Raw genomic sequence first — 16719 nt, 5'->3', positions numbered from 1 at the left:
GTAGGCGGGCGAGCGCCTTTGCCCCCCGCCGCCTCGGGGTAAGCGGGCTGGGGCTGGTTTTCACGGCCTGGCTGCGGGGCTGGGCTCCTTGTGGCATTTAAAGGCTGACGTGCCAGGCCCCTCACGTCGCCTCCAGCTCTGGCACCAGGCGGGGAAGTCCGAGTGCTGGCTGCGCGGTTCCCGGTGGAACAGCCGCGGGCCCCGGCACAGCGGTTCCCGGCTGAGTTTTTCTGCCCGAAGAAGGGCTGCAGGCATTCCGCCATGGCAGGCAGCAGTTTGCTCTACGGCAGTATTCATCCTGCCTCGAAATAAAGGCAAGTGTGCTACAGCGTTTTGTATCTTGCCGAGATGCTCACTGGAATATCAGTGCAGCACCTGCAGCCAAGCCTACCTGGAGGCATTATTTTACCTCTAAGTGACATGTTCTACAAAAATATTTGAGAAAGCTACAGATAACGATGTGGTTTCCTACCGAATAGCATGGTTATTACAAAGACCCAAACTAGCCCAGGCTGCTGTGGCAGGAAAAATGATGTGGGAAGTAGTGTTTGGGTAAAGAAAACACAAAACCACATGGGTATGTATGCTGCCCAGGCTGATCAAAATTGTTCCGAGACCAAAATAGGCAGTTCTCAAGCTGCTTCACTACTTCAAGCCAAGGGTTAAAGATCAACAAGGATAGTGACAAAACATAACGCAGACCTCAAGCTGTCCCTTGTTTCCACATCAAAGCAACTGGTGTCAGATACTTTTCAAGTAGGTATAATTTTTCTGATAAACATGTTTTGTTTGACAAACATCTTGATTGTCAAACAATAATATGTTTGATGGGTAGGAGAGAGACGCATGTGTTTCCAGATGCTCTATACAGAAGACTGTCCGAAGAGCACATCTCATTAAGGCATGATACCTGTGTCTCTAGGTGGTGTATCTTGGAAAGGGAACTTTTCGCTAGATGAATGTGCTCTTAAGTTTCCAATTTTGCTAGACAGTAGTAATATAGTTACGATCACAAAAAAATTATTTATAGCCTCAATGCTGGAGACTGATGACCTGTATGGGAATATCGATGTGTCTTAATTCAGTAAATATAAATGAGCTTCATACATTCTGTAAACAAGTTTAATTCAAATTTTTTATAAAATACATCTTGTATTTACACATATACCTCATCTAAAAATAGGAGTTTGTTGAATGCAAAATTATTACAAACTATCAGAACCATTTGAGAGCTGTTTGTACATATTTCTTAGACAGCATGTGCAAAAGGTGACCCTAGAGATACTAAGATTAAAAGGTGCAAATCTGCAATTGTGTACAAAATATGTACCGGTAAGTACGTATCTACATTGCATATCATACATGTGCCAGTTCTGTGGAAAAGAACAGTTACAACTGCAACTAAATTTCACAGCACATTAGTATAGAAGAAATTAAGATACTTGGAGAGTAAATAGAACATTCTTGCATCCTTTGAATACTCATAGCCATTTCAGATGCACAGGATCCATTATGGACATCTAACGAACCATTATGGAAAAAGGAACTAAGCTTAAAGCTGACAGCCTAGTAACCCAAAGGTATCCTTGCCCTTCATGTTTGCCGTGTTAGTTAAACATGTATTCACAGCATCTGGGTTGAGCCTCCTACTACTAATTGGATATTCCTGTTAAAAAAGCATGCTATGAAAGGAGAGGCAAGACCAGATTATTATTAAAGATTCCAAAACTAACGTGCTTGCCTTTTTTTTGTTTTTTAAATACATTGTAACTTCATTTTTTAAATTTTTTTTTTTTTTTTTTAGAATGCAGTATATGAATGCTCACAAAACACCTGCAGATCAGTACTAAGCTCCTGGTGTCATCAGTTTAGAATGACTCCACAGTAATTCCACCAGAACTTCTGCTGAAGTCAAAAAAGGTGAGAAGTCCATCACCAGTTTTTCTCTTTGAACGTATTACAAGTTAGAGCGTTACCATTTATGCCACGCATCAGCTTCAACTAGTTGCGTTTAAAACCAACACAAGCACCAGCCAGAAAAGCAGACCAAGTAAGCTAAACGTTTGTGCTAGAGTTGGAATTAAAATATAAGTTACTAAATAAAAAATAAGTTACTAAGATGGCAAGTTACACAGTCTAAAATGCAGAAAAACTCCAGCTCTGATAAGGAAATATGTCTATTAGGGATCAAAAACGGCCCTTGCTATTACCTTGTCATGCTTGATTTTTAATTCCAGCATTAAAAAAAACCAAACCACAGCAAACCCACGACACAGGGAATGCTTTTTTTCCCCTGTTACCCCAAAAAAACATTAAGAAACCTAAGATCTATTTGGCAACACTAAGTACCAAAGATTGCAAAGGACCGAGTACCATGCAAAGCGAACCTCAGTGGACTGGCCTTGTGAAGAAACAGTACCATAAGGACCGTTACATAAGCAATCAACACAGCACACAGGAAATATTTCACATGTCATCACGTTATTACATAATCCTTGGAGAGTCAAAATTAGCATGACTGTAATTGTTACCAAGGCTGCCATTCTGCCTTATTCAGTGTCGGAAGAATCTGGCCTTACAAATGTTTATTTCTCTTCGCAAGGGATTACTAGTACTGGGGGGCAAAAAATGCATGCGTGTTAAATACCACGCTATTAAAAGCAAGACAGAGCACGATGTTGTAAAACATAGTTAGGGAAGCATTGTTTTTATTTTATCATCATAAAATAACATTTTTTTAAAGATCACACAAATTTGATAGATCATCTTTTTTTTTCCCCCCAACATTAAACCAGCACTACAGTTGAGAAAGGTGTTCACCCATTTCTCTGTAAGTTTATACTTTTAAGTAAAATAATTTGTTTCTCTAAATATGCAATTTAATTAATTATGTCACACAGGAAATAACTTGCTCCTTTGGTCGGAGATAGTAAATGAAGACTTCAAATACTTGTATCTTCAATTTTTAAAAACCCAATATACATCCTTAACCAAGGAGTATTTACGCTACACACAAGCCATAGATACAAAATACACAGTATATACATGTTTTGAAAACAAACTGGAATTTATAAAAACTGAACAGCCAAATCAAAGTAATCGAGGCACTAAAAATTAAAAGTAGTATCTTCGTGTCTGGATTATACAGACTATTCTGTGAACAATCAGGACTGCTTCATAAATATATATTATCTACAGAATTTGCTGTGCCAAAAAAGCCAGCTGTGTTTAAGCTGAAAAGAAAAATTGCACTTTTGAGATTGTTACAGGTAACTTCTCATTTTTCTCCTCCAATAGAGTAATCTGGTCCTAGTGCTTTTGGCACAGGTACAGAGTTGTGGTTTTGCTACACCTTCTTATAAAACACAGCGTTCTTTTATTTTGTTCGTTAAAATCTGAAGAGTCTTAAACAAACCTAGAACTTTGATACAAATCTATATAGCTACAATTGTTTCATTAAATAATATACACAAATATGCTCTTCGATCTTAAAACATCTGGACAACTGGATACAAAACCGTCACTTGTATTCTCTCCAGCCGCCTTAACCTTACCATGATCAGTCTGCAAGTGACTAAAATAAGGTTTCTGGCCACATCTTGCACTAGATCACACCCCGGTGTACAAGGACAGAAAATATATGTATAATAAAAAGATTGGATAAATTAGAAGGGGTTTCTTGGTCTTGAATTCTTCTCCAACGAGTAATGACGCAGCACTGTATGCAGCCCAGAAGACTCCAAACAACTGAAAAAGAAGATGAACAGTCTTAGCTGACACCACAAGAAAATCTCTATCAAGATAAAAATAATTTCTTCTCTAAATATCAAAAAAACCACCCCCAAAACAGCCCAAAACATCATTTTGGGGGGGAAAAGAACTCCACACACACAAGAAGAATATACTGTGCCCTTTCATTTAAGTTTAGAGAAATATTTAACAAACAGGCATGTTATTTTTGTATTCATTTTTACTGAAGTGAGAAGCTAAGGATCTACAGTAAGTTTAATATATAACACACAGACATCAAATGGCAAGCTGCAAGCTTACATACACCAATAATTTGAAACTTCACTTGATTAATAACTTTTCTTCCTACCTTGACTGTCCCCAGCCATTAGCCCCTCCATTTCTTTAAGCAAATGAGTTACTATAGTTGACTCTTCCTCTTACAATATATACCAGAGAGTTACATTACCATTTTTTATTTCAGGATTCGTCTGGCTCATAAGCTTTTCTTTAATCACGGTGCCCCCACCTCAAGGTAACTGAAACTCACATCCCTATTCCTTTCAGGTGCAGTAAGAAGCCTGCCAAAATGAGTATTAAAGGAAAAATACTTAAATCTGAGTGGCACCCGAACACTGTCATCTTCTGCACAACACAAGACCAAAGAGGGCAGACGTGACAGGACCCCAGCACAGACCTTCTGAAGTTCTGTCAGGGGAGCTGAAGTCCTTTGTGGGATTACGTGGCCTGTTCAACTGCCACTGTTGCCTAACCCAGGACTGCAGAGGTGGACAGGGACCATCAAGATTGTGACTGAATTCCCTAAGATAAATTAGGAAAATTGCTGCAATTAAAACAACTGAGGTGCCTTACTTGAGTAGTTTGCTTTGCTGACTGCAACTGAAAAGAACTGACTTGGAACTGCACCATTTCACTGTAAGTTCCCCAACACCGGGGCTGTGAAGTACTTCCCCAAGCAGGGAGCTCTCAAGCCCTAAGAAGCAGTGCTTGTCACAGCCTAAGTGGGTTTGGCCACATGGGCTTGTCCTGCATTTTCATCCTAATGATGCAAAGGCCAGAACCTTGCAGAGGTTAGCCCTGAAGTTAGCGTAAGGCTTAGCGGTACTCAAGTAACAGAGGTTTCGTTGACATATATTGATTTTCAAGTTACATATTAGTTAACTGGCAAGTTAATAATTTGCTTCCTGCCGCTATCGCCTTTCAATTACCGATTTGGTAATCGCAAGTTACCAAATCACAAATACAGCAATTTTCTTATTTATCATACACTTTAGGTGTTCTTCAATTCTACTGTTTACCAGCAAGCTAAAAAGGACAGAAATCAATCAACAGAACAGGAACTCAAAAAGCATACAGCTCAGCTAGTAACAGAACTTTTTCAGTCACCCTTCCCACAAGTTCAGCAGTAACTCCACAGGCTACATAAAGGGCTTCAGGAAGTAGTGGAGGCCTTCAAGAATGTTATGTAGTTCTGGGATCTATCAAGGAACGTCTTTAGTTTCATAACAGGCATCCAACAGCAGGTGGTACCAGGCAAGTTGCTCTTACTTTCTGCCTTACGCTCCACATCTGTGAAATCAGAACAATACTTACCTTCTCTGCAAAGGCTACCGAAAGCTTTGTACTGCTGCCACTGTGGCAAGGCCTCAGAACAATGACCAACATCATATTCATGCTGCAGTAGCTAAAAATAAACTGGATGATGGGGGAAGGGATGGAACAGCTTATTTTCAGAGTCGTCATTCTGAGGTTTAATTACGCAGCCTCTCCTCAATACGACAATCCTTTATTTTTAATGCCACTATTACAGCACAGCAAAATACTTAGCTAACCTGATAAGTGGTGTTGTTATAGCAACAGCACTATATCTCCCCACTCAAAAGAAACATTTAAACCAGAAATCCCTTAGCAGTCACATCTGCCGTGCTAACCAAAAGGATCACAGAGCTTACGCTGCAGTTCTGACCATTTTCACACACTGTAATGTTGTCCTGAAGAGATCAATACTTGAACTGCTAGGAGAGTGATGTAAAAATAACTGTAAACAGTTTTCAGTAGATGATACTGAACTTACTTTTATTAGGGTAGAAACAACTTCAAAAGATCCAACCACCAAAAGTACGGGCGCTATGACAATGAGGGGAAGTAGCGAATATCCTATGACTCCAAGCACTTGGCCATAAGCAACCTGAAAATTGCAAGCACAGAAAACCAAGCTTTGTAGTACTCAATCTTTATCACCAAACACAAGTTGATCTTGTTATAACAGTATGAATAGGGATAATAAAGTGTTTGATATTCATGAAAATTCAGCCAAAGGAAGCTTGCTAGTAGGAAAATTGGTTTTGTATGCTACCCCCTAAAATTTTGTAATGAATAATTTAACTCTTAGATACATGTTGTATTTTTTTTTTCTTTTAACACTGTAAATGACAGTTTTATCAGTTCCAAGGGAAGTATTTACACAGGTTAAAATCTGTAATTCCACCCACCCCTTGCATTTTGATGCTCCGTCTTAAAGTGATTCCCAACTGCCACTCTCCATGGAGTGTACAAGTGATACCCAGGAGCACAGAACTGGGACAGACCGCTCAGTCACCAGCTGTAGTCCTGGCTGTCACAAGCAGCAAAGACATAACTGTCTGTATTTAACACACTCATAGCCATGATACATAAATAAATACATGAAGTACACGAATGCGTCTGGCATCAGTGGAAGACGAGAACCTGGTCCCTCTAAGAGGCAGAGCTCTTCTGATTTTCCCCTTTAAATTTGTTATCACCACCTTAAACAGATTTGTTCAAATATTTCCGTAACTGTTTTTATCTTCATGGGGATTAAAATATCAGATTTTCCCTGACTATGATTTGAAACGTTCCTGGGCCCATCTAGGCTTCATGGATTTAAGAGAAAAAAAAAAAAGTGGTGAAACAAATTATCATCTTGCAAGTAACCTCGCGTGGCCACTGATCCTTCACAGTAAACTGTGCAGCCCTATGCTTTCTCCCCAGTTTATACATTCTGATAATTTCACATTTTGAGCCACAAACCAAATTGATTTAAGGGCATCTGGATTATGCTGGTATGCACAAATACCAGACACATTTATAAGAGCTGCTTCTTTCAAAACAGTGTTCACACAAGAAGACTCCAGCAATTATGATTAAAAGGAAAGGCTAAAAAAGTCAATGGAAATAAGGTAGGAAGTCTGCATCACTACCTCATCATTAATGCAAGATGCATAGTAAAAATATGGAAGTTGAGTATCACTGAATACTTAGTTGTTCGCAACACAGTTCAATGCATTTTATGCTGCAGAGCCATTTAAGAAGTTTCTACCCTCCTGGCTGCTCTGATGTAGCTGTCTGCAGGCCTTGTTGTAAATCATTTTTGTTGTTTAGACCTGAATCTCTTAGTGACTCAATTTGTAAACAGCTCAAACAGCTATTCCAGCCCTGCTGGTGCAAGCAGCTGGAGGGAGGGATGTAGGCCAGAACTTCAATTGGCTTGGCAGCTGAAGAGCATGCGCTGATTTTCATCCTTTAATGAATTTGAACTGTATCAGGCCGAGGATGAAAACAAACACTGGCAGGTGCCCTGCTCACAAGGGCATTATATAAACTGCTGTTAGCCTAATTTAAAAAAAGTTTAAATAAAGAGCAGAGCCAGAGCAATGCAAAGGAGGAGAAAGGGTCCCATTTAGCTCAGTGACTGAAAAAAAACTGAAAGCACTTGTCCCTCAAGAATGGACTCCAGCTCTGGACCACAGCCACCTGTTCAAATTTTCTGGGATTCATAGTGCAAATTTCCAGATTATTACATGCAGTGCACCATCCATCACACACAAGGAGGGCCATGAAGATGATCAGAGGGCTGGAGCACCTCTCCTATGGGGACAGGCTGAGAGAATTTGGCTTGTTCAGCCTGGAGAAGAGAAGGCTCCGGGGAGACCTTATTGCACCCTTCCAGTACCTGAAGGGGCTACAAGGAAGCTGGGGGGGGACTTTTTACAAGGGTCTGTAGTGACAGGACAAGGGGTAACGGGTTTAAATTGAAAGTGGGGAGGCTTAGATTGGATATCAGGAAGAAGTTCTTCCCAGAGAGCGTGGTGAGGCACTGGAACAGGTTGCCCAGAGAAGCTGTGGATGCCCCATCCCTGGAAGTGTCCAAGGCCAGGCTGGATGAGGCTTTGAGCAACCTGGTCTAGTGGAAGGTGTTCCTGCCCATGGCAGGGGGGGTGGAACTAGATGGGCTTTAAGGTCCCTTCCAACCCAAACCAGTCTACGATTCTATGATCTCTGTATTTTAGATTTTTTTTTTTTTTGGAGGCCAAGAACCTGAAATGCAGATGTTACAATTATCAACTGCATTCATTCTTAGCTGGCTACAAGGTCCAAAGCCAAGTACCAAGAAAACCCAACTACTACTGAAAAAAGTAGTCAAGAGACTTTGTCACCTCCCTCTACATCCTTTTTGCATACACATACTTACTTCTCCTCCAAGAACCCTGGCCAGTAAAAAAATTGTCAAGGATCCAAATATCCAAATAGTTATAATCCAAGAAACAACCTTAAGAGATAAAGAACAATTCATTTGCATTAATAATTTTCATGGTGAGAAAGGAAAACTCATTTCTATTAAATCACATTCACTGTAGTCAAGGATTTTGTTATGCAAATCCGAATTATGAGCTGAATGAAGAATAGTTTTACTCAGTATCACAATGCAACTTGAGAACAGAATTCCAAGGTTACATTTACAGTCACATTAATGGTAAGTTTGGTGGACAAGGAATGCACATGCGATGTGTTTTATAAGTAACCTAATGCTGTATCAGAGTAGGAGGAGTTAAGTTAAAACTGAAGCTAAGACAACCCAAGTTCATTGACTTCACATCCTGCCTAGTACAAAATGTGGGCTCAGACAGTTTTTAAAAGTCAGCCCAACCATTACGAGGAGGTGGAATTCCACTCTTTCATCCGTGAAGACGACACTTTACTCAAACTGAGGATGCTCAGAAGACAACACAGGACTGTAACTCTCCATAGAACTTCATGATGATTACAACCTAAGAAACAGCCCCAGACTCCTGGAACAACGTCTGTAATTAATTTTTCTTGCTTCTTTCATTGCTCTGCTCTTAAAATGAAATTTTAAAATCATTCTCCAGCTTAACAGAACCTTCAAAGTAACTTAGCTATTCTTGGAGTTGAGGCACTGGGAGGATTAGAAATGATGCTCTCCCTTTTCAAATACCTTTTCAGAGGGAAACAACATTATCAGCCCAGTCTCTGTATTTCCAAATGAAGTTAGCACTCAATTAATTTTTTTGCCTAATTAAAAGTTCCAGAATCACAGAAGAATCAAACAGGGAATGATTTTTGGGTTTTTTTTTACATTTAAAAACAAATAAAAATCACAGCACCACTTCAAAAAATTAAGTATAACAGCTTTATGTTATTTGTGAAAATAGTGCATGGTTGCCTTTTCCTTCCTGCTTTCTTCTACTGTCTAGAAGAGGACCAGATTAAAGTCTTAGCGCAGGCACGCTCATCTCTCTACAGCTTACAGCCCACTATTCACTTCATCTCATCTAGCTGCTGTCACTCACCCTGTTGCTAGCTACTAGCTCTCCATCCTCACACATGTACAGCACTCATATCTGTATGGCAAATCCACCATTCCCAAGAAACACTGAGCCTACTATTCATGTGCAGTAGGTACACAAACTGTAGAAGACAGTTTATCTGTCGTGGGATCAAGGAACGGTCCGTGCTTTGACTAGGAGACAGCAAAGGATCCACTTGAATCATACAGTAGTGTAGTCTACTCACTTCAAGTCTCATAGAAACAAGATAGCGAGAGTGAATTCTTAGTCAGCATTTGGTACGCCATATGGAAGCCAGAGGTCGCAAAGGGAATCATTTTATCTCACCATTCACAAAAACCCTTCCATAAGCACATTCTGTTACTTCACATATGGCTCACTGCTACACTGCATTGTATTTAAAATAGTCAAAGATTTCCAAAGCAGGACCACGTTTGAATTGTGACTGTAAGTGTTACCACTTCTCTGTTTCAATCTGAACGTAAAGAAAAAAGCTAATGGTGTTTTTGGAGGCCAATTAAACCTGCACAATGGCTCTGAATAGCTATTCACCCCAGAGTTCACAGGGAATTATGGAAAAAGTCTATCAACCAGAGGAAAGTTATTTGATTGTAATTGAGCTGGGAGGACAAAATACCAAATGGCACTATGAGGCTTAAATATACCAGATAGCAGTGGTGATATAGTATGAATTAAACAACTTGCTTTATTTGTCAGGAAATTAAAATTCATGACATCCAAACAAATGTTCTCCGGGAACACTTTCTAGTAATACAAAGCACGTTAACAATTAAAATGGAAAGATTCACTAATATGGCCATAAACTCATTAGTACCAATCTGTTTCCTCTAGAAACCACGTCTTTCCTTTGGTTTACTGTATAAAAACAAATCTGACATTTCAACATGATTAACTTATCCATGGGCTATTAAATACATTTCTTACTGCTGTCTTTCTACACACGAACTTAAGAAACAGCACTCAACACGCCACGCATTAGTACGTGAGGAAGAGACTCCCTACCTACGTAAGAATGCAAACTCCTTAGAAATCATGTCCCCAAATTTAATTAAGATTTCATTTTAGGTAGAAGGCTTATACCTACCTTAAACTGTCCATATAATGAAATCATTGAGAAGAAGAGGACAACTGCCAGAGGACCCCAAAAGTCTGGATTATCTCTCACTACCTGCCTGTTAAACCCAAGAGATGGCATAGGCATCAACACACATCGAATTTTGTAGTAAATATCCTTCAGATCAATGTCGAGTTCTTCCCTAAAATGGTAAAGCAAGAGAGCATTACTATACACCACAGTAATGACACAGAGCATAAAAAGTAAGTTCAGGGGCAAACAGCAGGCTTATAGAGTAAGTCTGAAGTTTCATGAAGCCGTTCCTGAAGCCATGACTAGCAAGGAACAGTTCATCCACAAGAGAGCAACACCATACCTTCATCCCACATCCTGTACCTGCTGTGACACAGTCAGGTATGTTTAATTATTCAAAAGTACATTACATGACAGAATAGAGAGGATACACATACCCTAAGACAGAGCCTACAGTGAGACAGTAGATCTATTCCGACACGACACATTCCTATCACCGTAACTGTCTGAGAGGCACAGGCACGCATACACAGAAGCGGGATGTCCATGTATTCCTATGCTGAGCAGCTTGCTGTCAGCACACCTATTATGGAAACATTTCATTTCAAATTCTTCTAAGAACACCGTTACATTCACTGACCCTAAACCATTCAAAATACATCAGGTAAGAATGTTTTTTTAAAATAAAATGGGATTTCACTTGCTTCAACTGCAGTAGCTTTCAACAGACCAGTTTATGTCAATTGTTGAATTACCGGCTTGTTTCCAGTATGGGTAAAAATAAATAAAAGCCAATTAAACTAGCAATAAGGATCAACAGATCTCGTTCTTCTCTAATTCCCTTTGCCACTCCCTGCTTTAAACTACCTGTAAGCAGCTGAAACAAAGAGACTCTTCTGCACAGGAGGCTCTTAACTGGTACATCTTGTCCCTGTTGTCCTAGCGTAAAGGGAAGCAAGCAGACTTTCCAAGCAACGGGCAATTCTACTTCTTTAGGTTCATGCATGGAACCTTAAGACAAAATTGTACGCTAGTGTTTTCCTTATGCAGTCATGACTGAGGAGCCCTGAGGAGTTGCAAGACACTTCCCAGCAGATATCCCTCTGCTCTACATTTAACAGCATGGTGGAGAAAAATGTAGAATCAGATCCTAAGTCTGTGTATGAAAGTTTTGTACAAGGCTTGAATTTATGGCTTTTTCCTCAGAAAAGCTGAAGCAAGAAATAAAGGCAAAGACACGATTCACCACAATTTCTGTTAAAAAAAAAAAATTAGATACTGCTCATTCAGTCTCTCAAGGCAATTTCTGGATTGCTATTACTGAAGCTATTTCAGAATTGTTATTACTAACCTGTGACTAAAGAGCAAAAATCATTCTTTAGCACATCCCTAAATCTAAGGAGTAGACTAGAAGCATCTATTTTCCTCAATTTTATCTCAACAGGATGTAGCATTCCTGTATTTTACTCTGAAGATTGTGTAACACAAATATTTCCTGTCAGGAAATAATTCTTTGTCATTGCCGAGGGCTTCTGACAGCTTCCCATGTGAATAAACCGCCCTACGCATGCAGCTGACAGGTACCTCACCTAAGAGGTGATGGTAGCTGCGACAGCAAACAAGTGCCTGGAGTAAGGCTGCCCAGTGAGAAAACAACCCAGTCTCGCCCTGTTGAACAAACCGCTTGCAGGGTAGTGCTGCGCTGGGGAACTTCCCTTAGCTGACCACTGTACTTTAAGGCCTTAGCAGGATTCAGGTTACAAGGCTTCGTTACAGCACATGTTCTGGGAATAAGCAGAACTACATAAAAACTGCTACATGAAAGTCAGAATTAGGACTTGTCCATTGGAATGATCATATTCATCCTCTTTGCCACAAACTGATCATTTTCCTGGCATGCTCTCCTCACTTCCCGCAATCAGCGGCTTAGAACACCTAGCTGCCTTTGAATCAAACTTGGGGTTTGTGGTATATGAAGTTATACAAAAGCGGGAACTGATACATTGTCACCTCAGTACACCACTCTGTTTCTTAATTAAAGGTTGGAGGTTTACAGAACAGACTTATTCACACAAGGAGCTACTTTTGCACACTTCAAAGTACTTCACATGTGACAGTTTCATTAAGCTCTCCAGACATCTGTTCTCACCCAACACTCGAGTTCTCCAAAGTACTTTCCTGCTCACTCCATTTTTTTTTTTTTTAAAGCATCATTATCTTTAATTCACACAGGCAAACACTGAGAATGAAGTTGCTTAAGTGCAGAACAAGGACTAAGGCCTGGGCTGCCTGACTCACAGCGTAGTAACCTTCACAGACAAACTTCTTCCAGCCAACCACATTTCTGTGACGGAACGAGGGATGCAGAGATTTTCAGTTTTAAAAACATCTTTGTCTTCCAACACTAACGCCCTTTTAATTTAGATTTATAATATAAGATAGCATCAGATTACAGTTTGTGCTAGCTTGCTTCTAGCATCCCTCCTGTAATAAGCATGACTCACAATGCGTTTACTTCAGAGTAACTGGCAGAATTTACTCAACACGAACCTTTCCAGAGGACTCTCTTAGCCTGATTCTTTGACAACTGTAAGAAACTTGCAACACCAGCGCAAAAGACAGACTATAATCTACTTTTTTTAAACCATTACAAGATCAACAGATAGGAGCAGAAAAGCCATAAAAACTTTATGCTTCCAGACATTAATAAAATTGGATTTTACCTCCTCCTCCCCTTCCTCCCCCACAGCGTGGAACAAGACTCTAGTTTACACTAACAATATAACCCATATTGAGAAACAGTTTTCATTCCTGCACCAGAAAACACTCAGTGGTCAAGTAATTTGTTAAACAGGATTCTCAGCACAGCAAAAGGCTGTGGGACAATCTGAGAGGCTATGAGTTCTCTAGTTTTCCTACACAGCTAATAAAGACAGATACCCAAAAATAATAATGACATACAGGAGTGGCTTGTTATCTTCCGGGTCATCATCTTCCACTTCCAGAAGCCAGCCATACCCTCTCTGTCTTAGGAATGTAGTTGCAGTAGATTCCTTGATGAATTCTCCTCCAAGATTTAGCTTAACATCTGGAGTTGTTATGGAGCCACCAAGATCTTAGAGAAAAAGGAAGAAAGAGGTGTATCCTTGTGTATCTTGCCAAAAGCCATTTGATATCAAATGTACTGGAAAATAACAGACAAACAAAGCTACATGTGCTGGCGATCACCATGAAATACTCAGTTACAGAATAAAATTATCCTTTACCAGACAGATAATTTGAATGGGTACTTGTGATTTTAATGCAATGGTAACAATGTTGGCTTAGGTCTCAAGTTAACAAGTTTTAGCTTCTCGATGGAACTCTTGTTTTGATGGCACAGCGTTATGGTATGACAGAAAGGCTTCAATCTGTGCTTTATCATTAAGCATTTAAAGGCATAATGGGAGTTAGTTAATGAAAGTCTCATCAAACCATAGCTGTGGATTATTTACCATTTTTTTGCTGACCACAGCACACCTCTCTTGAAGTCTGTTTCAGCCAAAACCATTCTCGGCTTTTATGCCCAATTTTTCATGAAAGGAAAACATCTGAAGATGTTCTCATTTGTAACCTGCCTTTAATACAGGGGAGTATGTTAGAAAAAGAACACTATCAGAGATCCTTAGGCTCCAGTGAATAACACGAGATACAGGGAGCTCTCTTTAACATACTATGATCTTGCTCTGCCACAGTACTACACTAAACAAAGAGCAATTTACATATGTTCTGGCCATGTCGAGTCACCAATAAATATTCATTTTATTTGCACATTTTATTCGGTTATATTAAGATGCAAAATACAAAACAGTAACTTAAAATATACAAAGCAGCTTGAAGAAAGCAGAAATATGGAAAAGGAGAATAATTATTCCTTTAGGAAATAATGAATTTCCATTATTTTGTATAAAAAGAAAAATCCAAACAGATACACATCAATTTTTCATACAAGCCTTCATACAAATTTATTGAGAGACAAAAACTCTCTTCTCATCCAACACTTTTTGCTTCACCAGAGAAAACTTGTGTGTTCTTCACCCAAAGAAGTTCCTAGGCACAGGCTTCCCAAGACACCTACCTATAGCAAGTATTTCCAAAACACATACACAGAGGCCAGTCAGGCCATATTTGTAGATTACACATGCGACACCTACCAAAATGCAAAGTAGTTTTACAGAACCTAAATCTGTAGAGTGACAGAACCTCACAGTCCTCAGCCAGCATGATGGAAGTAGTCACTGATCGCTCAGCGCCCCAATTAATTTAACAGAATTCTCCTTCCCAAATCAGCTTGCTAGGCCACTCAAGCTTACATTCAAGCTTCCCCATAAATGCTTTTCAGCCCTTTCATAATCATGAGAGTTAATGATCCATTGCTTTGATTCTAGGCGATCCTTGTAATGATCACCGTAACTTAAGGAAAGAATTTTTCTTTGCTCCCTTCAGTAGCAGCACATATATGCTGTTCTCACCAGACACAAGCAAAGCCTTCCTCTGCTGTCTACAGAGGGAGGGAAGAACAAAAATGTGTACTTAATGCCTGGGCGTCAAGGCAGAGAAAGCCTCAGAAGTTTCCCATTGCCACTGGGACCCTTTTGTCATTTAAAAACATTTGTTTATGCCAAAATTAACACTGCTTTGCAAGAGGTTCTTACTAATCTTTGTACACCCACGTGGCTGTCAAAACAAGCAAATGTAACAGTCCAACCAGCCTTTTGTTTTCTCCTTTCTCAGTGACAGCTGACAATCCATCCTGAGACAGGGAAACTTCCTTCAGCAGCCCACCATCAGTGGATGCCTACAACCACGCTTTTTAATCACGAAACCTATTTAACATCAGCTTAAGCCTGTTTTGCAAGACATCTCAGGTGGGACATAAAGCCGCAGAAACCAAGGCAAAAAGAAGTTTGCCACCCCCTCTTCCGTAGCCTGCTTTGAATGAGACGGTTAGCAGCAGGCCAACCCCGTGCTGAGCAATCTGCCAAAACCAGATAATTCTGATGCCCACGAACGAGGGTTAGGGTGCCTTTGCTGCTACCGCCTCAGGCAGAACACGACAGAAGCAAAACTGAGGTATCTCACACGCCTCCTTTCAACCAGGCATTGTGGAAAACCAGCTTTCAAGAAAATCTTTGCTCTCAATTTTGAAAAAGCGGTACAAGAGGCAAAACCAGCCTCCAAACCCATTTTGTTCTTTATACCATCTCTGTCCAGCATTCTTTCCCACAAACAACTCCTACCTCGTGTGGAAATGAGATGGGAAAATGAAACAGCTTACACTTATTTCTCATACAGATCAAGACTTGGGAAACAAATAGGAATTAGAGCGCAACAGGTAGTATTTTGATTTAGAAACATCAAGCTGTTTAACTCTGCATGTGTGTGTTTGTTAGGGTAGGTCTGTGCAGCACCCTGCAGACAGGACTACGCTTGAACAGGCGGATCACACCTTGCTGGTGTTCATAAAGAACACTGAGCCAGTACAATTCAACCCATCCTACAGGAATGGCAGCTGCATTGGACTGGGTACAGCATTGCTCAACAAACACTTCCAGGTGAATCCAGAGAGTTTCCATTCAGAGGTACACTAATCCTTTTTCAGGCCAAGGTGGAGGGAAAAAAAAAAACACCAAAACCCCCAAACAAGAAAAAGCAACACGAAAAACCCCCCAGCCACGACTGTAGTTGTTGATCGGTATTCCCTGTCAGAAGGTCTGGGAAGTTCACCAAAGAACAGGCACTGTACAGCAGTTTTTCCACCTTCAGTAACTCTTTACCAGGGTGGGGCACGTCAGGGTTCATGTGATTCCTCAGCCCTCTCCACCATCACGACAGTAACTCAATGCACACATGAAGCAGAATGCTTGTCATTTACAAGGGCAGAGCCCAAGAGCTCGTTCCCCACCAGCACACGTCGGCACAACGCGACCCTGGTTTGTCCACCTTCCCGGCGCTGGGGCAGCTCTCCCCGGCACAGCACAGCCACCCGTGCAGCGGCGGGTCCCTCCCTGAACCACGGGCAGTGCTGCTTTTCCCCCCTCACCACCGCGCTGGAAGGCGGCCCGGGCTGCGCACAGCGCTACCGCGAGCGCGGCCACGGGCTGCCATCTCAGCAGACGCCAAACCGCGCTCCCAGCGACGGGGGACAGAGGCGGGACCCGTGACAGCGCCGGTGGTGGTTCCGCCAGGCCATAGAATCACAGAATCACAGAC

At 40.8% G+C, this 16719-nt stretch overlaps 1 protein-coding gene across 1 annotated transcript; it reads right to left on the bottom strand.

Moving 5' to 3' along the window:
* Positions 1-2691: 2691 nt before the first annotated feature.
* On the bottom strand, positions 2692-13582 carry YIPF4 (Yip1 domain family, member 4; the record flags this gene model as incomplete). Its single annotated transcript, XM_010153283.1, has 5 exons — positions 2692-3747; positions 5825-5938; positions 8243-8320; positions 10465-10636; positions 13429-13582. Coding segments are annotated over 5 exons (656 nt in total), but the record flags the coding sequence as incomplete, so codon positions are not given.
* Positions 13583-16719: the final 3137 nt, after the last annotated feature.

Source organism: Eurypyga helias, unplaced genomic scaffold, assembly GCF_000690775.1.
Source record: "Eurypyga helias isolate BGI_N326 unplaced genomic scaffold, ASM69077v1 scaffold34756, whole genome shotgun sequence".
Taxonomy (NCBI): domain Eukaryota; kingdom Metazoa; phylum Chordata; class Aves; order Eurypygiformes; family Eurypygidae; genus Eurypyga; species Eurypyga helias.
This window is presented reverse-complemented; position numbering and strand designations above follow the sequence as displayed.